This window comes from Symphalangus syndactylus, chromosome X (assembly GCF_028878055.3).
Source record: "Symphalangus syndactylus isolate Jambi chromosome X, NHGRI_mSymSyn1-v2.1_pri, whole genome shotgun sequence".
NCBI lineage: Eukaryota > Metazoa > Chordata > Mammalia > Primates > Hylobatidae > Symphalangus > Symphalangus syndactylus.
Genome location: NC_072447.2, coordinates 25,303,940 through 25,331,632, shown reverse-complemented (window position 1 = coordinate 25,331,632; position 27,693 = coordinate 25,303,940). Strand labels below are relative to the sequence as shown.

The 27,693-nt window shown below is 38.9% G+C and overlaps 1 protein-coding gene and 1 long non-coding RNA gene across 6 annotated transcripts in view; one reads left to right on the top strand and one right to left on the bottom strand.

Moving 5' to 3' along the window:
- Nucleotides 1–27,693, top strand: part of ARHGAP6 (Rho GTPase activating protein 6) — a 523,176-nt gene that overhangs the window by 403,181 nt on the left and 92,302 nt on the right. For all 5 annotated transcript variants that reach the window (XM_055266916.2, XM_055266918.2, XM_063634951.1 and 2 more), the window contains exon 2: nucleotides 1,483–1,642. In XM_055266916.2, coding sequence (XP_055122891.1) covers nucleotides 1,483–1,642 — 160 coding nt within the window. The remainder of the gene's footprint in view (nucleotides 1–1,482; nucleotides 1,643–27,693) is intronic.
- LOC129475066 (uncharacterized) overlaps nucleotides 1–27,693 on the bottom strand; it is a 36,002-nt gene that overhangs the window by 3,580 nt on the left and 4,729 nt on the right. Inside the window, exon 3 of the long non-coding RNA XR_008654746.2 lies at nucleotides 3,724–3,854. This is a non-coding gene — a long non-coding RNA (uncharacterized lncRNA). The remainder of the gene's footprint in view (nucleotides 1–3,723; nucleotides 3,855–27,693) is intronic.

Below are 27,693 nucleotides of genomic sequence, written 5' to 3'. Positions count from 1 at the left end.
TGACCTCAGGTGATCCACCCACCTCGGCCTCCCAAAGTGCTGGGATTACAGGTGTGAGCCACCATGCCCAGGCCAGCGACTTCTTTAAGATGGTGAAGTCTTATGGGATTCTGTAAGTGTTCCATTTATTGCAATGAGTCCCTGCGTGGGCCAGCACCTCTCCTTCCCTGATAGAACTTTTCTTTCTTGATCATTGAGCAACAGTAGCTGCCCCGTCAAATCTGTTGCAGCATGTCTGATATATGAGATTCACAGGAAGTCTTCTTCAGTAAGGAGACACTGGGTTTCAGAGGATTGTAAAGTACTTTTTCTTTGGACATCACTTTCTCACTGTCTGCATTGAAGGTGGAGCCATTCACCCTCAGTGGGCTGCAAGGGTGTGCATGTGTACACATGAGTACACTTTTAGGATTGTCGGAATCTTTGCTTTGACTCTTTGATGTGGAGTATTTTAGCATCAAATGTCTCTATAAATACTGAACATCTTCCTATTGATCATATCTCTAAGCTTATTGTGTTCACAGTAACTCATGAGAGTGCCGTAAATAGAACCTCAGTGGTTACAATATTAGCATAGAGTTTAGAGCCCTACATTCTTAGCTTGAGTCCTCATTCCAAATCTTACAAGTTTTATGATTTGGGGAGAATTACTTAACCTCCTCAAGCCTCAGTTTCATCATCTATATTACATTACTATATGTATAGATACTATATGTTACTATACTGTTCATATAATATACCATAAGTATAAACTTTACTATTGTAATATATTATCATATATTATCCTAGATTATATTATTAAATTTTACATGAGATAGGTAAAAAATGTTAACCACTTCATAAGGTTGTTAGAGGGATTAACTAAAAAGCCCTTGGCTATGGTTAACAGTAATATATAATCTCAAATAGCTAGAAGGAGGATATTGAATGTTAGCAACCAAAGAAATAATACATGTTTGAGATTAGTTACTAATTATTAGAAATATATATCTAATAATCATATGTATAGAAATATCATCATGTGCCCCATGAATATGTACCATTTTTATTTGCCAATTTTAAAAAATGCCCGTGGTGCAGCCGCTGGCACACGGTAGGCTCTCCATACACACTCATCCCCCTGTATCTGATGTGTGTGTTGGCAATTAGCAGCAGCACAGTATTTCACAAAAGTTAGAAGTTCCCATGTGTTCCCATAAAAAGGAGGAAGTAGGACCCTCGCAGTATCTTTCTACATAGTTTCCTTAGGCCTATATGCATAATGAGATGAGATCATGTGACCCAGCAGATACTTGAGATTTTGACATTTGCAACTAGCTGAGAAAATCCACAGTGAACTAAAAGACGATTTGACTTTGGGAATTGAGACCCAATTTTGGAACACAAAAGTGGTTTGCTTGACGTTATTACTAAGAGAGGATGAGATTTGTGAGAGGTAGGTGAACTCTGTAACTCTTGATTTTTTTTTTCTTTGGCCTACAGGGTGATTTCACCTGGAACAGCATGTCAGGCCGCAGTGTACGGCTGAGGTCAGTCCCCATCCAGAGCCTCTCAGAGCTGGAGAGGGCCCGGCTGCAGGAAGTGGCTTTTTATCAGTTGCAACAGGACTGTGACCTGAGCTGTCAGATCACCATTCCCAAAGGTAAGGCCTCTTCTGCCTTTCTGCCGGGGAACACTGCAAGTCAAATATTGGCTCTGCCAAAGCCATGAGCTGTGAACTCTTCTCACACCTAATATTCACACAGGAAGGAAACTACAGCTTCTTGGTTGTTGGCTGGCATTAGTGTCCATTTGAAGGACATGTTCAAGAGGGACAATTTGCATGTCAGGTAATACATTTATTTAAAGGGAAGGTCAACTTGGAGCATTACAAAGGAAAGCTGTGTGTATATCAACAGTCTATATGGACTCTGAACAACCAATTAAAAATAATTTTCAGGAAGGTCATCTTAAAGGGTCAGAAGAAAAGCTGTGTCTATCTCAGTTTGGTTTCAAAATAACCCATTTGAAAAGAATGCCTTAACACTCTGTTAAACTTGTCGTTTCACCCTCTGCCAACTCAGAATCAGGGATTTTACCGAACTTAACTCCTTTTAAGCCAGTTTTCCAGCTGCTGTGTTTGTTCTATGTTGCACTGGAGCCAGTGCACACCTGATTGGCTGATGTTTGTTTTTTAAACAGATCCTGATTCCAGTAAAGATGAGATACATGTACTTGAATTCCTTGAATCCATAAAACTTTGTCTCTGTATGTTTACTATTGTCTATAAAGGCACTTTTTTTTTTTTTTTGAGCTGGAGTCTCGCTCTGTTGCCAGGCTGGAGTGCAGTGGCACAACCTCGGCTCACTGCAACCTCCACCTCCTGGGTTCAAGTGATTCTCCTACCTCAGCCTCCTGAGTAGCTGGGATTATAGGTGCACACCACCACGCCCAGGTAATTTTTGTATTTTTAGTAGAGACAGGGTTTCACCATGTTAGCCAGGATGGTCTCAATCCCTTGACCTTGTGATCTGCCTGCCTCAGCCTCCCAAAGTGCTGTGCTGGGATTACAGGTGAGAGCCACTGCGCCTGGCCTATAAAGGCACTTTTTAATTTGTATTAGTATGTAGCAGACAGCGACTTTGAGGCAGAATGAAAAACTATGATATTATACACATAGAGTAAATCTGCCATGAAAAGCAACATTGGGCAGTGTGCCTGAAACTTAAAGGAAAGCAGAAGAGGGATAGGAATCTTCTAGAAGCTAGAATATTTCCACGGAGGATTTTGGTATCTGCAAAACTTCTCTTCTACTTTGTTTTCTTTTGGAGGAGGTTGAGGGGATGCTTCATGAATATTTATTCATAAATAGTTCATATATATATATATATATACACAACATATGTGCATATATATGTATACACATATACACACAAATATTTAATTCTCAAGCAGGGTTGATTTTGCTCCCCATGCCCTGGGGACATCTGGCAATGTCGGGATATACTTTTGGTTGTTGCAGCTTAGGTGATGGATGCTCCTAGCGTCTAGTGGGTAAAGGCTGAGGATGCTGCCCAACACCCTATAATAAATAGGACAGCCCCCTGCAACAAAAATTATCAGGCCCCATGTCCTGAAGTTGACCTACCTTGCTGTACACACATATGTTCACATTCTGTCACCCACAGTGCCAGTGGTGGAGTTCTCTTGGCTCAGCTGTGGCTAACAGAAAGAATGCTGGCTTGGAGGTCTAAAGACTAGGACTTGTGAACTCATCCTGTCACTCCTCACACACGTGAGCTTGGGCGACTTGCCTCTGCAGTAGGAGGCTCAGTTCTTTGACCAGAAAGAGTAGCACAAAAACACCGACCAGAGTTTTTCTTTGGATAGTGAGTCTTAGGGCCATGTGTTTTCTTGAAGCAAAACCTGAGACTCCATTGGAGGTCATGACAGAGTTCAGAAGAGAGAGATAGGCAAGGCCAATGGGCTGACAAGACATGCATATTTCACTGGCATATGCCTTGCACCGTTGGCCTTCTTGTCACGGTTTGTTCACTGCCACAACCACAGCATGTTGTTTCTAAGAGGAAATCCCCACCCTGTTTTATTTTTTCATGCTAATCTCACACATAGAGACCCTCAGCTCAAATAAGAAGAAAATCACTTAGGCAATTGTGAAAAATGCATACTGGTGACTGTCAGGCCATGTCGCTCTTATCCTTAAGAAAGGCCCTCCTGCCTTACCTGCTATTGGTTTGGTTGTAGGGTGGAGATGAGGCCTGTTCTCCCTCCAACATAACTCACAAAGTGGCCCACGTGGGGCCCGGGCCAAGAGTTTTGTCTCCCTTTAATCAGCACAGACATTCTTTTCATTCCTAAGGAAAAAAAAAATGGCAATATTGTTAGCAAACTTAATTTGTAGTGAAGGGAATGATGACTTTGAAAAGTTTTTGAAACTTGGTTTGAATGCATATCAGATAAGATATCAGGGAACAGACACTCTCTGTGGCTTTGTTTTTAAATCCAGTTGATTTTTCTCTTTGTTCCTGCTTTTTAAAGAGTCCACTAAACAAATAACCTTTACCAAAAACAATTTTATAAAACTTGTCCTTGGAATGTGTGGCTGGTGGCAAGCTTTATGACAGTAGCTTTGGTCTAAATGTGGCCACTTGATCCCCATGCAAACCTTCAAATGGAGGTTCTAAACAGGGTCAGATTCACTGTGTGAATAATTTTCACAGGAAAATAAATACTATAGCCAGGACCTAAAGCCTAACGAAATGATGTCAAGCCTAATAGGATATAATGAAAATCATGATACAATGAAAATGGACACATAGTCAAGCTCACATTTCTGTTCTCTGTCACATTAGGATGATCATAGGGATTTATTTGTGGTTATCTATGGTTATCTATTTGCAGAACCCTCTCCTGTGAGTCTGGTGCTTCCAGGGTTCAAATGAATACTATTATAACATAATCATCAGCTGCCAGAATTTACCAGACAGAGGAAAGAATTGAGGATGGGAGAGTTGCGAAATTACTGGGTGATTTCCCACAGTAGACCACAAGGGTGGGATCCAGAGTACAGGTGGAGGGTTTGACCTTCTTTTACACTATTATGATAGATGGGCATTAGTTGTATGGACACTGATGCAAGTGAGTTAGAAGATGGTGGGAGAGCACTTGGGATTTTACTCCAGATTGCTTCTCAGCATTCAACAAAATAGGAAGCAATTTAATCCACTAGGAGTGAGGATGGAGAAGAGGTCCTGGAGGTTTGAGGAAAGAGGAGAGGAGTGGAAGAGAGGGCAGCTAATGGGCCAGCAATGTCACAGGATTGGAGGACAGGCCAAAAGGTCCGTTTGAGGTTCGTAGCTGGGAATTTTAAATGAAAAATAAACATCCTGGTAGCTAAACACTGTTAAGCTAAATACACCATTTTGGACTTTTAATTCCCCAGCCTTAGTTAATCCAAATATCCTCTTTCGAGTTAGGATTTTTCTAGTTCAATTCAATGAAGGGGAAGAGGGACATGGCAGTTGAGAATATGTCTGTAGTAGGCAAAATAATGGACCCCCAATGATGGCCACATCCATATCCCTGGAACTTGTGAATATTACACCTCACAGGCCAAAAGGAACTTTGCAAATGTGATGAGTTAAGGTCCTTGAGATAGGGAGATTATCCTGGATTGTCTAGGTGGGCTCAAACTAATCACGTGGGTACTTTAAAGTGCAGAAATTCTCCCAGCTGTAATCAGGGAGAGATGTGACTATGGAAGTATGGTCAGAGAGATGCAATGTTGCCGGCTTCAAAGATGGAGAAAGGGGCCATGAGCCAAGGAATGCAGATGGCCTCTACAAGCTAGAAAAGTCAAAGGGACAAATTCTTCCCAAGGGGCCTCCAGAAAGGAACAAAGCTCTGCTGACACCTCAATTTTAGCCCAGCGAGACCCATTTCAGATTTCTGGCCTCCAGAACTTTAAGATGATAAATTTGAGTTAAGACACTAAGTCTTTGGTCATTAGTTATAATAGCACTAGGAAGCTAATACAGTATCCAAGGGAATGATTCTAATCCCACAACACAGAGCCTAAATTGGATAAGAAAGGAAATTAGGAAGTAATTCAATAATACAAAGATGTAAATTATGTCATTAATTATCTATAAGCTGAATGTGATTCCAAAATAAAGTACCAACAGAATTTTTCTTTTTGATAATTTTACTAAATTAATCTAAACATCATCTGGGAAAATAATTAAGTGAAGGTAGCCAGGGGAAATCTGATAAAGAGATAAAATGGAGATTAACCCTGTCCATTTATTAAAATATGTCACAAAACTGAAGAATTAAAAATGAACCAAAATACATATGAAAATTTATTACATGATAAATAAGGTATTTTTGTAGAGGGAAAAAGATGGGTTATTATTGTATTTGAGATGAGACAATCATCATGATATGGAAGAAAGATTTAAAGATTAAAAAATGAAACTATAAATGATGCACCAGAAGAAAACATAGGTGGATATATATATTTTTTACACTAGGGAAGGCCTCCCAGAAAACATAAAGAGAGGAACAAGTTTCACTATACTTAAAAAAAATAGAATTATCTCTGACAGATAAGCAAATAAATAAACTTTATAGCACATTTGACAAACTAAAGGGTAACTTCTCTATTACATAAAACTTTATTACAAATTAATATAAAAAGAAAATCTAAAATATAGACAAATTACTGGTGGCTCACAGAAAAATACAAGTGGTATAAATAGATTTGAAAAGATGCTCACCCTCACATTCATTAAAGAAATGCAACCTAAACACCAAGGAGATTTTTTTTTTCTCTCAGAATGGCATGGCTCCAAAAGTTGGATGATACACTTTATGGGGAAACAAACACTCTCATACACTGTTGGTAGAGGTGGAAATTGTTGCAACAAGGTGCAAGGCAATTTGGCAACATTTGTCTAAATTGTATTTGTTTATTTATTATTTCCATGGTTTTTTAGGAACAGGTGGTATTTGGCTACACGAATAAGTTCTTTAGTGGTGACTTGTGAGATTTTGGTGCATCCATCACCCAAGCAGTATACACTGAACACAATTTGTAGCTTTTTATCCCTCACCCCTTTCCCACCCTTTCCCCCTGAGTCCCCGAAGTCTATTGTGTCATTCTTATGCCTTTGCACCCTCATAGTTTAGCTCCCACCTATTAGTAAGTACATACGATCTCTAGTTTTCCATTCTTGAGTTACTTCACTTAGAATAATAGTCTCCAATCCCATCCAGGTCGCTGTTAATGCCATTAATTCATTCCTTCTTATGGCTGAGTAGTATTCCATCATACATATATATATACCACAGTTTCTTTATCCACTCATTGATTGATGGGCATTTGGGCTGGTTCCACATTTTTGCAATTGCGAATTGTGTGGCTATAAACGTGTGTGTGCAAGTATCTTTTCCGTATAATGACTTCTTTTCCTCTGGGTAGATGCCCAGTAGTGAGATTGCTGGGTCAAATGGAAGTTCTACTTTTAGTTCTTTAAGGACTCTCCACACTGTTTTCTATAGCAGCTGTTCTAGTTTACATTCCCACCAGCACTGTAGAAGTGTCCCCTGTTCACCACATCCACACCAACATCTATTATTTTTTGATTTTTTGATTATGGCCATTCTTGCAGGAGTAAGGTGGTATCACATTGTGGTTTTGATTTGCATTTCCCTGATCATTAGTGATGTTGAGCATTTTTTATATGTTTGTTGTCCATTTGTATATCTGCTTTTGAGAATTGTCTATTTGTGTCCTTAGCCCACTTTTTGATGGGATTGTTTGTTTTTTTTCTTGCTAATTTGTTTGAGTTTGTTGTAGATTCTGTATATTAGTACTTTGTCAAATGTATAGATTATGAAGATTTTGTCCCACTCTGTGGGTTGTCTGTTTATTCTGCTGACTTTTCCTCTTGGTGTGCAAAAGCTCTTTGGTTTAATTAAGTCCCAGCTATTTATCTTTCTTTTTATTGCATTTGCTTTTGGGTTCTTGCATTTTTCTAAAATTTAAATGGCCCAACAATTCTACTTCTAAGACTGTATCTCACTGATACATACTTGTATTTGTTGGGGTAGGCTAACCACTCAGTGCCTTAACACTATAAAAGTATGTTTCTTACTGAAGCACTATGTAATGCAGGTTGGCAATGGGGTGAGAAGGGCAACTCTCTTCCAGGCCGTTATTCAGGGACCCAGGCTTCTTACATCTTGTGGCTCCTCCCTCCTGTATATCCATTTAGCCTGGAGATGTACACACTGAATAACTAATAAGATAAAATAGCTGATGAGCTTAATTTGTTACCCCTTCTAAACTTAATGTGGTTCAAAAAGAGACTTTTGAAAATACTTTTGAGAATCTGGAGAAATCTTTAGTGGTTGAAATCAGGAACCGATCATTTTCCCTGCGAGCCCAAGATTACTCCACGGAGGCAAGCATGGACTATCTGGTTATTCAAATGGCTACTCTTGGCATAGGCTCTTGGATCAGACTATCTAGTTTGTAAATGGCCAACTCTTAGTCACAGAACCAGGAAACAAATGTAAAAAATAGTCAAGAAATTAAGCAAAACCTAATGGTCTACACAAACTTCACTTATTCAAAACACATCCAAAGAGCACTTTTTGTATATCAAGTAGTATGTTAGGTCCAATTAATATTATTTTGGTAACATTTTAATAGAAATGGTCAAAATCAGGGGTTAGCAACTGAACCATGGCCAAACCCAGCTTGCCATCTGTCTTTGTAAATAAAGTCTTACTGAAACACAGCCATGCTCATTCATTTACAATTCGTCTATGCCTGTTTTCACTCAATGTCAGAGTTGAGTAGTTGTGACATGACTATCTGGCCCTTTACAGGAAAAATTTGCTGATGCCTGATCTAAGGTAAAATGAAAGAAAATAACTTATTCCTGCCACAGTCACTATAGCACGTTAGTGTAGGCATTATAGCTTAACCTTATTATATTGTAAACAAATATTTACAGTTGAATGGTTCTATAAGACAGAAATGCATATTCGTGTTTCTTTAGAGCTGTTTTTTTCTTGTATCAGCTCATTTCTGATATCACAATTGAGAAAGGCTTTGTTTATGCATTTTGAAAACAGTATCATGGAATGAGGAATAGCCGATGGTTTAAGAAATATGGACAATAGTCTCATAAAAGAGTACCCCAATGCCTCAAAATTGCTCAATTATATGGCTTCCTTATAAAATGATCCCTCGCCATTATCCCTTAGGCAATGTCAAATCCAAGTACACAACTCAATGAAATAAGGAAAATTATATTCTTGCTAGGCCAACACTGCAGCTGTCTTCAGTTTGTGATTTAAATGTTGATTTAGAAAATAAAAGTAACCTGGTAGGCAAGGAAATTGAGATTGGGTGTTTATATAACAACCCTTGACAGAAAAATTTAACTGTCCTATTTCTGTTATTCTTTCCGGCAATGCCCAGTGGAAGAGGTGATGTGCTAGAACTGTCTGCCAAAGCCTTTTGTGTAAGTAAATGTAAGGTTGAAACCTGGTGCAGAATCCACAAAATCCACTGTAGGTAGAAATGCCAATGGGAAGCAAACACCACCAGATAGGGATGATCACGGAATAATGAGACAGCTGTGCCTAGAGGCCCTCAATAAAGGTCTCTATTGTGTGAACTGTGGAGCTGATTGTACCTTCTGTGTGTCCACAATCACCTTTTCTGTGATCTTCACACAAAGGATGGTGATTTCCCATGGGGCAGGGCTACGTCTTATTGGTCTTTGATCTGGAACATCATCTGTACTGCCTAATACACCAGTGGCCCTCAGCAAATCTTTGAGATGTGAATGGATGCGTGAAGGCATATTATTTAATAATAAGCTTTTAAATTAAGCTCCTTCTCTCACTCTTCCCTATATCTCTAAAGAGCATCGATCACCTTTCTCCCACTGTCCCCAGTGTCTCCAGTAATGATTTTAAAACAACCTCAACACTTCCTTACTTCTTCACTTCATGCTCAGCTTCCAGCTTTCATTGATGGTCTCATAGGGTTGATGTGAGATTTAAATGAAATAATAACCATAATGAGCTTAAATCACTTCCTGACATCTTATTTACTCTCCATAAAACTTGTCCATCACCATCATCATCATCATCATTGTCATTTTTGCCATCAGCATATCACTTTGTCCTGTATCTCCCCTCAGCCCTATGTCACTGCATCATTATGCTTGATTTTAATTATAGTCATAGACCCCCTACCTGCTTTCCTCAATTCAGGGCTTCTCCTCTATTCTATCTACCACACGTAAAACCGCCAGAGTGAAACTTCAACCACAGTGGCTACTCCTTTATTGGAAAAACAAAAAACAAACAAAAATCCCAAGGCTCCCTATTGTCTACTGATCTCACTATCAAAGTCATTTTATATGAGATACTATTTCGTATAAAAGAAGAAATCCATTTAGTTTGCAGCCTGTTCTCAGGATGCACCACAGACTTTTATTTGTTTACTTGTCTTAGAACAGCAGGTTGCAGATTTTTTGTCCACAACCTATCTGCAGTGAGAAGTACATTTTACATCTCAGCCAGGAAATGCATAAAGTCAAACAGCTTATCTTTATCAGTGATACATTTATCTCTTTATAATATCCTTTATAATATTCTATCCTCTTCTGTCTGATTCTCTTTCATTTTCAAAATATGTTTTCATGATCCACTAAGTTTTCTTGATTTATTAATAGGTTATAAACCACTATTCAATAACACAGTCTTGGAAGGTACATGGAATAGAGAACAGGGAATCACAAAGGAAACAACAAAAATATCAGTATGGAAAAATTAGTTGATCTTTGCTGTGGCTCTCAGGGCCTTGATAAGGTGGATGGGAACTTCTTTTTCCATAGGGCCATGGTAATGAACCTAAGGCTAGAGCCATACCTGAGTATCTTATGCCTTCTCTCTCTAGAGCCAAACTGAGGGAGTGACACCCAGAGGGCTTCCTACACTGCCTCACAGCTCTTTCCTCATAATACCAAGGGATATGCAACCTGAAGGAAATATATATGTGGGGCTTTAAGTTCTAGCTGCAATAGAGGATTCAACACTATGTCAAAAGGAGTTCCTATCATCGAGTAGTTCCCATTCAATAGACAGAGAAAACACAGGTACATCAATTATATTAAAAGACAGAGCAGTGGAGATGATCTGTCCAAGTTGACTTTGATGACCCTTCAGATAGAAGCTGCCTCATCCACCCACTCTGGTAAAAACCAAGAATGACAAGGACATTATCCTGCGGCTTATTTTGTAATTTTCTTCTTGGATGCTCTTCTTAGCACCCCAGGGTTTTTACCATGTAAAGTTCTCAAGTGTCTGCTGCCACTGTATGATCCTGTGTTAGTGCCAAGCAGGTGTGGGATTCTTTAAGCCATGTGCTTTGTACCATGGTATTCACAAATGACTTCCTTTATGTTCTCAGACAATATCGTTTTCTATCCAAGGTCTTGTCTCAACTGGTCATATTTACACATATTTATATGTCTTGTTGGAGCAGTAACCACTATTGCACAAGACTTTGGCATCTTGACCAAAACTTCTGTCACTGCAGTTTCTGAAATATTCTGGCACCTTTCAAAGATTTCAAGACTGTGCTATATTCTCTGTTGGGATCATAGCCCAAAATAAACTGGATAATTATGAAGAATGTCCTATCCTTCAAACATGAACAATTTTTGCCTTTTTTCTTGGTTTCCCCATGGGCAAAATAAAAGCAAATACGTATACATTGAAATTTAATGCTGAGTGTATTTTTTAACCAATCAGCCTTTTTAGGTCATTTGGAATCAAGCCCTCAAGATTACTTAAAAATTCAACTAGTGGGTGTTACTAGAGCTTTACATATGGAAAGCTCTGGAAGAGTAGTTTAACAGGTTTTCACTTAAGATAGATGTGGGCAAACTAAGCTCCTGGGCCAAAGCCAGTCCATTGCCTCTTTTTATGTTTTTATTAAAACCCAGCCTTGTCCATTCCTTTCTGTATTGCCTGTGACTGCTTTAGTGCTACAGTGGCAGAGTTTAGTAGTTTTGACAGAGACTTTATGGCCCACAAGATCAAAAGTATTTATTCTCTGGATCTTTACAGAAAAAAAGCTTGCCAACCCCTAATGGGAAATTAATATTATAGTAATTCATTGTTATTTTTTATGCAGTTGACCAACTATACTATTCCTGTTCATTTCAATTTCTTCATTATTTTAATTTCATGATGTAGTAATTATGTGCTTTTTAATGATCAGAACTTTGCTATTCTTAGATGGTTTAGTGCTTATATTACAGTCATGCATTGCTTAATGACAGATTCATACTGAGAAATGCATCATTAGATGATTTTGACATTGTGCAAAACATAATAGAGTATACTTACACAAACCTAGATGGCATAGCCTACTACACACCTAGGCGATATGGTACAGCCTACTGCTCCTAGGCTATAAACCTATACAGCATGTTCCTGTACTGAATACTGTAGGCAATTGGAATGCAATGGTAGGTATCTATGTATCTAAGCATAGAAAAGCCATAGTAGAAATACTGCATAAAAGATAAAAAATAGTATAGCTGTATGAAGCACCTCCATTATAATCTTTTCAGACCACTGTCTTATATATGGCCTGTTGACCAAAGCATTGTTATGTGGCACATAACTGCATATGTGACCAAATATTTTTTCAAGGTGAGATGAGTTCCTTTGGTGGCACTAAGCAAAAAATAAAAGTCAATATTTTTATGACTGGTTTAAGCAACTGATGCCACCATGCAGTCTATAGGCACATAAGTTATGCATTAAATGGGTAACTTTAATAAGTCAATCTTCAGTACAAGTTATTACTTTTACTATTACGATCTTGTTTGATGACTGAGAAGTTAGCAATATTCCCTTCTCATGTCCTAGAACTGCAACACCTGCCCGTGCCCAAATCAATACTGGGAAGTAGAAATAAATCACTGGGATTGGCTTGAACTAAGGTTTGTTTCCCAAGTTTGGGGTGATAACTCATCCGAGGATGAGTTGCATGGAGGGTGAGCAACTGACAAAATAGAGCAAGGAAGAATTGCAGTGGGTAGGTGGAGAGGAGCAGGACAGAGATGGATTTAGATTAAAAACCACTGGTATACGGAAGAACATTGTCATCTTCTGCCATTGCAGACAAGTGATAGAGAGGAAAACATTTTTATATTTATTTGCTTTGGTGTCTAGCACAGTGCCTTATACATACCTACAGCACAATAAATATTTGAGAAATTAAATGAGATACATTAAAAATTCAATCATAGCACATTTATTTATGTTTCCATAGCATATAGAATTGTTTTGAATGGCTCAAAGGATAATCAAAAACATGGAATGGATAAGAAAAGGATAGGTAGTATAATAGTTTCATTTAATTGCATCATCTTTTCAGCTGCTGAATCAGAGAGAGCTGTTTTCATGGGAGCAACTGTAGGCATTTCCAAGACTTTAACAAGTAATGATAAGACTCCCAAAATTTGGGTTTTAATTTTCTTGAGTTAACCACCTAGAGTATTTATTAGGGATAAATGATTTTTGCATTTTTGTTCTCCTACCTACTTCCTTTCATTTACACTCCAGGAATGAAATGTAGCTTAAAAAATGACTTGGCAAAAGCCATTTTCCCTGCCCCAATATTTGGAAACTTCTGTCTCTACAAATACAGTGCCTACCTATACTAAACTAAAATTATTGTCTTCCATTTAAGGACTGTTCAATGAAAGATACAAATTCAGGAGCCTGGAAGGACATACTAGCTCCTAGATTATGAAAAGTCAGCAGCAGAGCTGCCCCTTTGGGACATGTGCTTAAAGCTTTGAAAAAAAAAAAATCTTTAAAAAAAATCATATAACTTGACTGTGGAAAAAATGACAGCAAGTAAAAGATCCTTCTAGGGCATAATTTGATCATTAGCAGTTGTTACAGCAAGCAGTGATTACAAAGAACACCTAGTTAAGGAAAAACCATAGTTGAGCCTTTAAAGCTATGGCATCTAAACCATGAGATTAGCTTCCCTACCTCATGTTTTGACAGAACAAGGAGACATGTTCAACAAATCAAACATCTTAATGATTTTTCTGTAATAGAAAACCACTTGCTTTGAGGTTCAAGGATCCAGAAGATTTTTTTTCTCCTCTTGAAGATGATACAGAAAAATTTTAGAACTAATCACACTGCCAGAATAATTTACACAAAACAGAACAGGTTTCTTCTTAGTGTTTAGCTGAAGGCATGGTGACCTCCAAGAGTCGACTTTCTTTACAGCAGTGAGAGACTCATAGAATGTTCTTATTTTCTGACCACAGCTTTGATAATTTCACCACCACTTCAACATGTAAACTGTGGGGATTAGTACATTTCACAAGTACTTTGGGGAGCCTCAGCCCTAAGGAGAGGCATCTCTATTGCTTAAGAATACCATAAAACATTTTCTTCCCTGGGGAAACATAGGCACTTTGGAAAGAGATTTTGGAAATCCTAGCCCACAAAGTGCTAGCAGGAAAAAGAAAGTGTTTAATTCACTGGGACTTATACCAAGAAAAGTGAACAAATCACCCTGTTCCTATCTGCCTTTGTCTATTTCAATTAAAGTTAATGGAAGTATAAGTTAAGTATAAGTTAAGTATAAGTTAATAAGCAAAAACTTTGATAACATGAGTTTGGTTAAATAACCAACAATCTAGGGTATGAAAGATTTCTTGAAGATGACACACACACACACACACACACACACACACACACACACATATACACACACACGTATCCAGCGTTGCCTGAATGATGGGACCAGTTTGGGCTTGAATACGTTTTCCATTATTTTCCATATAGATTGTTTTCTTCCACATTATTATTTTCCCCTCTCTTGAACCCTGGTTCCCACTTAAGAAACTAGCAATCCACTCCTGAATTTGCAATTTTCTCACCTTTTTCACCAATAGAATGGTTAGTTGGTAAAGGGTTGGATTATAAGGAATCAAACATTAAAAGGGATAGGGTAATCAGGAAGGAAGGATGTCCTAAACTAAGCTGGTGGAAACCCCCACCAAAATTCAAAGACTCCAGAGAGGGATAACTTCATCCTTTAAGATTGAACTCAAACATTAGCCTTCGTAAGCAGAACTGGAAGCAGTCTTCTCTTTCTGTCCTGGCACCTAGTAAATGTATTCTCCTCACTGAAGCATTTCTTCACATTGCTTTTTTTTTTTTTTTTTGTCACCCAGGCTGGAGTGCAGTGACACTTACTCTGTCGCTCCAGCTGGAGTGCAGTGACATGATCATAGCTCACTGCAGCCTCAACCTCCCAAGGCTCAGGAGATCCTCCTGCCTCAGCCCCCCATCCTCCTGCCTCAGCCCCCCACCCCACCCCACCCAGTAGCTGGGACTATAGGCATGTGCCACCAAGTCCAGCTAATTTCTGTATTTTAGTAGAGACAGGATTTCACCATGTTGCCCAGGATGGTCTCAAACTTCTTAGCTCAAGGGATCCATCTGCCTCGGTGTCCCAAAGTGCTGGAATTACAGGTACCAGCCACCATGCCTGGCCTCATTTTGCTTTAATTAGGTTTCCACATGTCTATCTGTAGCACTGAATTTTGAATTTTTCAAAGGCAGAGATAGCATTCATTCATCTGGGTTCATAGCACCTAGCTCAGAATCTCACCTATTGATCAATCAAAGGGTGGATGGGTGGATGGATAGATCAGTGTATGGAAGATGACATTTAAACAGATAACTATTATATTGTAAATAATATTCCCAAGCCAAGAATAGTCATCATGCTCTATGGCACAACATCCCCGGGCAGAGAATACTTGCTTAAGAATAGAGAAGAGATCTCTGTTTTGGCTCCCTTCCTAAATCTCTGGGATTCATCCCCGGTTAACTCTTAAACCAGAGCATTGCATTGGTCCCACTGTTTTCCCTTTCCTGGTCCCACTGGTTTCCCTTTCCTGGTCCCACTGGTTTCCCTTTCCTAGATTACTATTCCCCTTTTCTATCAGAGCTGCTGTCCACTCCATTTCTTGGGATAGACTTTGAATATGAAACAGGCAACTCAAAGTAGAAGGAGCAATTTTGAATTCATTCCACTTGGGGTGGCAATGGCAGTAAGTGGATCCTATGTCCAGCCTGACTTGTCCTCAGGTAACATCTGTTTTCCTATGTAAACTTACTGGGCCAGTTTAACTTATGTTGCTGGGATTAATCATTAGAAAGCACCAAACATGGAGTACAGGCACAATGAATGGCTCCCAAGTGACAGAGGTCATTAATAATATTGTTACTTCTTTAACAAACCTCCTGTTCCAAACTGGAAATAAAATATCTGGTTCAGTCTTTCTCTTGCCTTATTTTTTGGGAGGTCTGTGGCTTGAAAGCCACAAAGAAAAGCCCTCAAAGTGAGAAATAATGAGATGAAATAATGAATTTTGGTTTTAATAAAGGATAAAATATGGTGTTAGTAAACCTTTTTACAGGATATCCACAGATCTCATAACTCACTTAATTCACATTTATATGTACATATATATGTAAAGAGATGTTATATTTTATTTTAAAAACAATATTTTGGTTTATAGAATAGGCACTGGAGCTTAAAAATAAACATTTCTGTACTAATCAAATAATCGGTGTTCGTGAATGCAAATGAAAAATACTGTCTGGATAACTTAAGCAGAAAAAGAATTTAGAGAACCTAAGATTTAGAATCTTACAACAACCTAATAAGCCACCTATGGAAAAATCACCAGCCCCATAAAAATAAATCTGGTCCATCTTGTTAGCTGTCCACTCCCTTTCCAGCAAACATGCTCCACCAGAATGGCAAACATAATAGATGTTTCATGCCAGCTTAGGCACATGTTTTCTTTCAGATCAAGGAGATGCAAATAGGAGATTATTTCACTAGTTTCAGCCTAGCTTGTGAGTCACCTCCCTTCTTGTCACTAAATTGAGCTTTCAGTTCTGTGGAGCACTTCAGTGAGCAGTACAGGCCTCCATTTTCTCACATGCTTGATAAATGAGTTTCCAACCTTTGCTTGAATACATCTGGTGTCTGGGAGAAAGGACTTATTTTTTTTTTAATTTTGGAATAATTTTAGAATTACAGACAGTTATGAAGATAGTATAGAGTTCCCCTATGCCCCTTACCCAATTTGCCCTGTTAACATGATAACATAACGTCAATGCTATTATGGTAATATTGATAACATAAATGTATTACCTTGGTACATTTATCACAGCTAAGAAACCAACATTGGTGCATTGCTATGAACAAAGCTATAGACTTCACTCAGATTTCACCAGTTTCCCCACTAATGTTATTTGTCTCTTCCAGAATCCTATTCAGGATACCACATTGCGTTTAACTGGGCATCTTTTCTTATCTTTTTATTTTTATTTTTCAAATAACAAACATTTATCCTGTAAAACAGCTTCTGTGAATAGCTTAGCTTGGGTGTTCTGGTTCAGGGGCTCCTGTGAAGTTGCAGCCAAGCACAGATGGGGCTGCAGTCATCTTAGGGCTTGATCGGGGCTGGAGGAGCAGTTCCCAGGCTCACTAGTATAGCTTTCAGCTGGAGACTTACCCCTTAGCATTTTGAATAGGGCTGCTCCTGACCTGGTTTCTCACAAAGTGGAGGGATGCAAGACAGAATACAACCAAATGGAAGCCACAATGAATGATGCTTTGTTTTGAGGCAGCTCATTCCATTGGTTCCATTTGCTGGCTAGACTGTCTTCCTATGATATCTTCCTGAATTTTCATTCTGGCCCATGGAGGGCTGCCCAGTAAGTCTCTTCATCCACCATGTTTAGTCCTCTAAATAAACGGAAAGAACCACAGTGTCTCCTGAGTCTTCCCTAAATGCTGAACATCCATTCATACAACTGTTGACCATCAGAGGCTGTTCCATACCTGATCCTGCCCCACACAAGGAGAGAAAAACAGTTCATACAAAGAAATACAAGGCTATTTCCTCAAGAAACTTGGCTTATTCCCCCATCTGTAGTCTTAGAAATTTCGTAGAAAGATAATTATATGCAGACTCCCATTTCTTTGTAAATTAAAGAAAATTGCTATTGTGTCCCAAAGTCAATGTGATACATAAAGGCTTCATAATTTATAAACACTTTCACATTGTTCGGTTTAAAACAGAAACTGAGATAAAGTATAAATTGAGCATTGTGACAAGTGGGAAAATGTGAATGTTTTGTTCACATTTACGTGATTTGGGTTCATAGCTGCTAAGTTGAGTTATACATAGACCAGTGGTTCTCAACTGGAGTAAGTTTAGTCCCTGGAGGACATTTGGTGATGTCCAGAGACATCATTTGTGGTCACAACAGGGGTGGGGTGCTCTGGCATCTAGTAGATAAAGGCCAGGGAATGCTGCTAAACATCCTACAAAGCACAGTACTGTTCTCCACTGAAAAGTTATCTGGCCCCAAATGTCACTAGTGCCTAGGCTGACAAATCCTGGCACAGATTATATGCAGTTTCTAAAGGGCCACTTCCTACTCTGCCACCCAAGTGTATCTTTTTAAATCATTTTCCCCTCACTTTTTCATTGAGCTCTCCTCATTGCCTATGAATTTCATTGGTTTGCTTTCTCCGAGAGTCAATTTTTCTGGTCCAAGTACATAGTAAGGCAGCTGTGGCTAATGAAACAGGAGATGGTGCCAAAAAGCATTCCTTCAGTCTTTTCTCAGCAGGATTTTTTTCAAAGCTTTGAATAAGCTAGGACCTTCCTTTTAGGCTAGGGTAGAGTCACAAACTCTGAGGCATACCAGCTAATGTAAGTGGGTACAGTGGCCCAGGGTTGGGTGCCTATGCTGCCTTGGGGCACATGTGAGGAATGTGGGAACCAGTGCTGCCAGCTCTTCCACTTTCCTCAAGAGGCTGGAACTCTAGATACGTACGTGAACTTTCCAAGATTTTGCATTAGGACTTTTTATAAAACTTTGTCTGGGCTAAAAACCACCTGAATAGCAGGGGACTGGATATGGCCATTTTGCACCCATGAGGCTAGAAATTTGCCTGTGTGTGTAGCAGCACCAGCGGAGGTCTTTGTCCCCAGCAGACATTTAGATTCTTTTCCACCATCATGTCATATTTCAGTGCATGTGATTTCCTTTCCGTTCCAGTAATGTAATCTTTATTGAGCTCTGCAAGTGAAGAAATTTAAAAGGGCTTAAACATTGATGCCATATCCCACATTCAGGTGCACCTGTGAATTGAGGCTATTTACACTCATTCCCCATGATTGCCTGGATAAGAAACGAGCCTTAGCGCTTCTTACCCATCATCCAGACTTCTGGGAGGGCAGAGTCTAAATGCATTGCACAAATGGATGTCCGCTGTTTTACAAACACCTCCTGGATAGGAGAGCCCTGAACCATCTCTCATGTTGCAGAGGCCAAGTGACCTTAAAGAAGGACTTCCAGCTTCTCATAGGTATCTGGGTTCTGCTCTTAGCCACACCTCTCAAGACAGAACTGCGCTTATTGGAAAGAACTTGAGTTTGGCATTGAATGTCAGCCCTGACAGCTACCAGTTCTGTGATTTTGAGAGAATTTGCATTAATTCTCTGATTTTCAGTTCTCTCAATTGTAAAATGAATAAATCAAAATGCTATCCCAATGGATTGTGTGTTGACACGTATTAGGTATATGATATAAATATTTCATATCATTAAAAAAAGTACTTCTTCCAGTCCCGGTGCATATTTAGAGCTTGGAAATTGTTTTCATTCCCCTCCCTCTCTAACTCTATGTTACCTTGAGCATGCCAGTTTATGTATCTGGCTCTTACTGTCACATCCCTGAAATAGGCACCACATTTCCTCCACTACAGCATAAGATAGAGGTTAGAGCATGATGTGGTTTGGCTGTGTCCTTACCCAAATCTCATCTTGAATTGTAGTTATGGGAACATAATCCCCATGTGTGGTGGGAGGGACCCAGTGGGAGGTAACTGAATCATGGGGACTGTTACTCCCATGCTGTTCTCGTAATAGTGAGTTCTCACACAAGCTGATGGTTTTATAAGGGGCATCCCGCACTTCGCTCTGCACTTCTTCTTGCTGCTGCCATGTGAAGAATGACATGTTTGCTTCCCCTTCCACAATGATTGTAAGTTTCCTGAGGCCTCCCCAGCCCTGCGAAACTGAGTCAATTAAACCTCTTTCATTTATAAATTACCCAGTCTCGGTTATGTCCTTATAGCAGGGTGAGAATGCACTAATACAGTAAATTGGTACCGGTAGAGTTGGGTGCTGCTATAAGGATACCCAAAAATGCGGAAGCAACTTTGGAACTGAGTAATAGGCAAAGGTTGGAACCATTTGGAAGGCTCAGAAGAAGACAGGAAAATCTGGGAAAGTTTGGAGCTTCCTAGAGACAGAGGGCTCAGAAGACAGGAAGATGTGGGTAAGTTTGAAACTTCCTAGAGACTTGTTGAATGGCTTTGACCAAAATGCTGATAATGATATGGACAATGAAGTCCAGGCTGAGGTGGTCTTAGATGGAGATGAGGAATTTGTTGGGGACTGAAATAAAGTTGACTCTTGCTGTGCTTTGGCAAACAGACTGGTAACATTTTGCCCCTGCCCTAGAGATCTGTGGGACTTTGAACTTGAGAAAGATGATTTAGGGTATCTGGTGGAAGAAATTTCTAAGCAGCAAAGACTTCAAGAGGAAGCAAAGCATAAAAGTTTCAAAAATTTGCAGCCTGATGATGCAATAGAAAAGAAAAACCCATTTTCTGGGGAGAAATTCAAGCTGGCTGCAGAAATTTGCATAAATAACAAGGAGCCAAATGCTAACCACCAAGACAATGGGGAAAGTATCTCCAGGGCATGTCAGAGACCTGCGCAACAGCCCCTCCCATCACAGGCCCAAAGGCCTAGGAGGGAAAGATGGTTTCCTGGGCCTGGCCCAGGGCCCCCCTGCTCTATGCAGCGTTAGGACATGGTGCCCTGAGTTCCAGCTGCTTCAGCTCCAGCTGTGGCTACAAGGGGCCAAGGTATAGCTCAGGCTGTTGCTTGGTGCAAGCCCCAAGCCTTGGCAGCTTACATGTGGTGTTGGTCCCATGGGTACACAGAAGTCAAGAATTGCAGCTTGGGAACCTCCACCTAGATTTCAGAGAATGTATGGAAACACCTGCATGTCCAGGCAGAAGTCTGCTGCAGGGGCATAGCCCTCATGGAAACCTCTGCTAGGGCAGTGTGGAAGGGAAATGTGGGGTTGAATTCCCCACAGAGAGTCCCCACTGGGGCACTGCCTAGAGGAGCTGTGAGAAGAGGGCCACAGTCCTCCAGACCCCAGGTGTCATCTATATAGCAGGAATCATACAGGCTGCAGCCTCTTCAGATTGGCTTCTTTCACTTAGCAATATGTATTTCAGGTTCCTCTTGATCATTTTGTGGCTTGCTAGATCATTTCTTATAATTTCTGAATAGTATTCCATTGTATGAATGTACCACAATTTATTTATTAACTCACCCATTGAAGGATATATTAGTTGCTTCCAAATTTTTGCAATGATAGATAAAGCTGGTTAAACATTGGTATACAAGTTTTTGTGTGGACGTAAGTTTTCAATTCACTTGGGTAGTTACCAAGGAGTGCAATTGTTAGATTGTATGGCACATCTATGTTTAGTTTTATAAGACTATGCTTAGTTTTTGCAACATTTGGCAACCATATTCTCAATGAGTTGCACCTCTTTTGAAGAGGCAAAGAACAAGCATATACTTCAATGAGAAAAGCCGTAAAGGACATCTGAAAGTCATGTTCATTCATTCATACATTCATTCATTCACTTGATATTTATTGAGCACAGTCATGTGCTAGACCCTGGAAATACAAACAAACATATGCAATGGAAAAAATGCATGCTGTAAAACAAAGCAAAGCAGCATAACAAGGGCAGTAGGAAAGGCTCCAAATATGCAAATGACAGAACAAAGATGGAGAAATTTTCCCTGTAGCAGTTTCAAGAGAGGCTCAGAGAGGTATGAACTAGTGAAGTAACACATTTTTTACCCTTCTCCTACACTGGGTCTGAGGACACAGCTATCGTGAAACAGGTGACCCCACCCAGGATGCTACAGAAAAACAACTAAAGCACGTTTGTGAAACTCAGAACTACAAGCTCTTCCTCATGATTTGGACAATAGATGCCTTCAAAGAGTGGTTATTTTTCCTATATTTTCCTTCCCTTCTCTTAATGGAGAATTCCTTCTTCCACCCTGAAAAGGAAATACGACCATCATTTTCCCAAATAAAAAGAGGGAAATGCATATGTGTATAAATGGTGGTTACCACCTAGTAGAATTTTAAGACGTTGTTTAAGGATATTTTCCCCCTAAGGATTGCAATTTCCTAAGTTGAGTCAACATTCAGAACTTCAGTTACCATTGTCCTATGTGAGATTTGTGTGTCTTGTATCCAATATACGAGTTAGGTATTTCTTCATAGGCTTTTTAAGATTTACAGGTGTACCTAATCAAAAATAGCTGGAAAGATCTGAGATGGTTTTTACTGGATAATTTATTCTATGTGTACCCAACAGCCAAGCACTGGGCAAATGACGGAAAAATATGATTTTAAAAGCCAGAATAGCTCATGCAAGAAATAAGTAGCTGAGAGATAAAGAAAAAATGGCAACTTTATGCTTTAATGGCAATGTAAACTATCTAGAAGGGACATTTATCAGTTCAACAAAAATTAATTTTCTTTACTCGCAACTCCTATTAACAAGTCTTCACTTTCTAAAAGGAATGTCTGCCCCAGTAATTAATTTGTTTATGTGTAACTAGTACATCACGAAAATCTCTATAAGACATCTTTCTCTGGCACACATTTTATCTTTATACTAGATAGAAGATAATAACCAAGTGACCTGTTTGTTGAATAGGGCACACTTCAAAGCCAGGTATGGATATTTGATTTAATGTGCATTAGCAGGACGTCGATGGCAATTGTTGTGTGAGTACTGAGGCAAGTAGGCAAATGGCGGGGTGAACTTCACTCCTTAAAATAGTGAGCTCAAGAGACGTGAACTACCTAAGCTGTTTGAATTTGTTCCACATGCTCTTTTAAAATGATATAAGACAAACGAGATTTAACTGGTTAATTAGTGAAAATCTAGTAACAAAAAATGTCTGGTTAATTCATGGAAAATGGGAAGTTTGAATAAATTTCAAGATAATATTTGAATTAGGCCAATAAAGTTAATTCTTGTGTTTGCATAAACACAGAGATTGGAGAATTGCTGTGTATTCAGCATTTATTCTTTCAAATGACCATTAATTTATTTAGTACGTGTGTATTGTGCACCTCCTGTATGGCTGGGACCATACCAGTTTCCAAAAAGAAAATTAGGACTATGATAAAGTTTTTACTCTGTAGGGTAACAGTTAAGTAAATAACAGCCACAATACGGAGTTTGAGAGGTACAGAACCACTAAAAGAGAGGAAAGGGGGCGCAATTTTGTTTGAGACTAACAGATTCCAGAAAAGGTGAAGAATAAGGTGGTCTTTGACACAAGTCTTAAAAGAGTAAGTAGGCACTTGCCACACATAGATGAAAGAAAGTATAGCAGACAAATAGACCAGTCATGATTATTAACTATCAACTAGTCCATCTTTTTTATTTTTTTGTTCCTTTTCGAGATGGAGTCTCCCTCTGTCACCCAGGCTGGAGTGCAGTGGCATGATCTCGGCTCACTGTAACCTCCACCTCCTGGGTTCAAGCGATTCTCCTTCCTCAGCCTCCCTGAGTCACTGGGACTACAGGCGCACGCCACCACACCCAGCTATTTTTTTTTTTTTTTTGTATTTTTAGTAGAGACGAAGTTTCACCATGTTGGCCAGGCTGGTCTCGAAATCTTGGCCTCAGGTGATCTGCCGGCCTCAGCCTCCCAAAGTGCCGGGATTACAGGTGTGAGCCACCACATCCAGCCCATCTTTACCATTTACTTGCTTTTCATTCCTGGACAACACTGATCTCAGGGAGGCAGTGAGTAGAATGGTGGTTGCCAGAGGGTAGAAACAGTAGCAGGCTTGACAAGGAAAAAGAAATGCTGGACAATGGGTACAAACATGCAGTTAGAGAGAAGAAATAAGTTCTAGGGTTCAACAGCACACTCGAATAACTGTAGTTATCATGTATTTCAAAATACCTAGAAGACCTTTGCAATGTTCTCAACAAAAAAATTGATAAAAGTTTGAGGTGATGAATATCCCAACTACTCTGATTTGATCTTTACATATTCATGAATCAGAATATCACATTTACTCCATACATATTTACAACTATTATATATCAATAAAAATCATGAAGATATTGGTAACTAATAGCTAACATTTATTCAACATGTACCATATGTCTAACCTTCTCACCATCATTGTTTCCTCTGACACAGTAACCCTCTGACACAGATACCATCATCACTGTTTTACAAATAAGAAAAATTATTTCAATGTGCTTTGGGTGAGCAGCACTGAGAGAGCCCTGATTCACCTGGATAAGAATGCAATGTGTGGCCTGGCTCAATTTTACATCTCAGAGCTTTTGTACTCTGAGTGCAATAAATCAGGTGTATGCACAGAAATCAGGGCAGAGTTAAGCTCCTCCTAAGGAGTGAGTCAAGTATTTTGTGATTTGACTGGATCACCTTAATTTAGATATCTTCACAAAGATATAAGCCTATGACTCCAAGATGAAATTTTAACATCAGGGAAATGAGATGGTCCTTTCCCTCCGCTATCAGGAGAACCCCTCTCCAACAGGCAGGGAAGCCAAAGACTGTTTCTCCTCAGCTTCAGTTGCTGAAATAAAGGACTTGCCACTGGTCTGTGGGCAAACTTCCTTGGGCGCTGTCTTTGCGTATGACCTCTGAATTTTGTTCAGTACATCACTGCTCTAAGGATATATTTAGTGCTTTTACTGCACATTTTAACATTCAGCTGCCGAGTGAGACAATATTAGGAGACATGATGCTCTTGATATCAGCCATTCTTCAAAGCGGGTGTTTATTATGGAATAAAAGAAAATATGTGCTTCAGTCTAGAATTTAAAGGGACTAACTGCAATGTTTCAAGCATATGTATGTAAACAAAAGTTACCTGTCTTACCATTTTCGGGAGAAAAGTGAATCTTTACATTTGTTTCAGTGCGACTTGTTTCTGATCCTAATCTAAAATTTCATGGTCACAAAAATATAAATTAAATGTTATCTTAATGAAAAATAAAACAGGGGCTATAGCACAGGTGATGTGAGGAAAATAGTCACACACACAAAAAAAGTAACCAAGAGTGAACCCTGAAGTAATCTATGGACTTGGGGTGATAATGATGTGTCAGTGTAATTTCATGGAGTGCAACAAAGGTACCACTCTGGTGGGGTATATGGATAGTGGGGAATGCTACCATGGGAGAACAGGGGGTAAATGAGAAATCTCTAGACCTTCAGATCAATTTGTTGTGAACTAAAAACAATTCTAAAAAACAAAGTCATGTATATGTGTGTGTGTGTGTGCATATATTCACATATACATGTATGCATATATGTATTGCATATTATCTATATACATACATGTATATGCATATATACATATACATATACATACACACACACACACATATATATATACATATATACACACATTTATACACACACACACACACACACACACACACACCCCGAATAACTTTTAAGGTCAAAAACTTTCTTCCCTTCAGAATATCTGCCAGAGTGACTTCAAGTACACAGTTAGTCATTTGAGGTACTAAGGGGTGACATAAATATCAACTGTTGGCCGGGCGTGGTGGCTCATGCCTGTAATCCCAGCACTTTGGGAGGCCAAGGCAGGCAGATCACGAGTTCAAGAGATCGAGACCATCCTGGCCAACATGCTGAAACCCCGTCTCTACTAAAAATACAAAAATTAGCTGGGTGTGGTGGCGTGTGCCTGTAGTCCCAGCTACTCAGGAGGCTGAGGCAGGAGAATCGCTTGAACCCAGGAGACAGAGGTTGCAGTGAGCCGAGATGGTGCCACTGCACTCCAGCCTGGTGACAGAGTGAGACTCCATCTCAAAAAGAATAAAAATAAAAATAAATCAACTGTTCCACCACTAAGTACATCGTGGTGTCTTTCTCATCCTTCCACTATAGAATAAATAGATAGCCCAGTATGTATAATAGAACTCTCACATGGACCTCTGCAGTGCTTATTTTGCCTCTGTAACTACTGAAAGAGATCTCAAATAAGGATCTTCTTAGAAACTTGAAGTAGTACTTACACTTACACATCAACACATGCTTTGGGTAAAAGGAAAATCCTTTACGAAAATGCAAGCTTTAGGAATTAAATGCCCCCCACAAGGACTCACTTATTCCTGTATAAGTGACTGCAGGCAGAAAAACAGAATCTGAATGAACTTTTTTTTCCTTTAACTTGGAAAACCTTGAAAAGATAAGAGTGGTATACAGGGGCCAATTAAAATGAAAAGAACAAGGGAAAATGAGAGTAAGTCGCTCCTCTCCTCCCAATGAGGGTATTGTGTTTTGAATGATTCATGAATGGAATTTCAGAAACTCAGCAAAAGAATACATTTAACTGACTTATTCCAAATATATTCTGAATTTCATATTTACTAAAGTGTTTCCAAATGAACATTTTGTATGTTATGTGCAAAACTGCACATTACAAAAGGAAAGGTAGGAGAATTCATCATACAAGATTTTAGATGCATGCATACTTAAACTTCCACATACTCCACAAATACTAAACTTGAAAAACAAAGCACTCTACATAATTTACCTTGCCATAGATGTGAAATAATTGTTAAGCATACATAAATGTTAATAAAATACTTTGAATCAATGCTAAGGGGAGGTATCATTGAATGGTGGACCAAAACAAACTAAATGGCATTTTGATGTCTTTGGAAATGACATACCCACAAACCAGTGGCTCAGCACTGACATTAATATATCCTGCTCGGTTGTCTTAATCATTTATAGTAGTTTAATTTTTTTCGAGAACACAGATGTTAAGGTACTTTTAATAATTTTGAAAGGCCATAGAGTATATCTACTTTTTGAAGTCATACTTTCATTGGAATTGTCTCTTTAACCTAATGAATGAATACAAAGAATGCACAGATAAAATAAGTTTTGTCTTCTTTTATTAGATAAAAAATAATATACTTTTCCATGCCTGTGCTTTCTACATTTTTGGAACTGATACAGACCCACAGAGGCCAAACCTAAAACTAAATTATCTTTAATGTTAAAATTTAATTGACCGTGTATATAACTGTGCAATTGCTGCTTTCTCATAGAACTGTCTAGGGTTCATTCAACAGATCATAGTAACGAGGTCTGGCATTTAACAAACAGACTAATGATAGAGGAGATATACTAATTTATACAAGAATTAACTAAATACTGTCATGTGGTTTAGTGTAGCTCAAGTTATGCTTGTATCATATAACATAGGTTCAAGTTTTTTCGTCAGCCATCAGAATAACAGAGGTTAAAGAGACATCTGAATAAGTGCCAACTCTTACTGCGGTTGTCTCAAAAAAAGAAATTTAAGTAATTGCAATACACATTTCTACAAATAAAATATTCCAGTGCTTACATCAATCCTGAGTTTTTAAGATTAAATATCCACTACCTATAGTCTCCGACACAATTTTATTTTGGAACACAGTGATGTATTTTTTAAGTTGACTGTCTTCACCAAAAAGAGGGCTTTCATTATACTCTTCTAAGTCCTCAATACTCTACTCTAAAACAAAAAGTCTAGTTCACTGACAAACCATCACTTTACATCTCAGGTTTTAAACAGGGTAAATTAAATGTCAAAAGGAAACAGCTTTTAATATTCAAAGGATGCTGGTTATTTATTTCAAATTTAAAAACTGTAATCAATACATGGAGCTCCAAATACTTAAATTTTTTAATTCCAGATTTCAGTGAAATATTATTATAGCAGGTCCAACAGTCATGTAGTTTGCTTGAAGAAAATGGTTTGATGAACATGTTACAGACAAGATGGACCAAAGACAGAAAAAGAAGACTGTCAGTC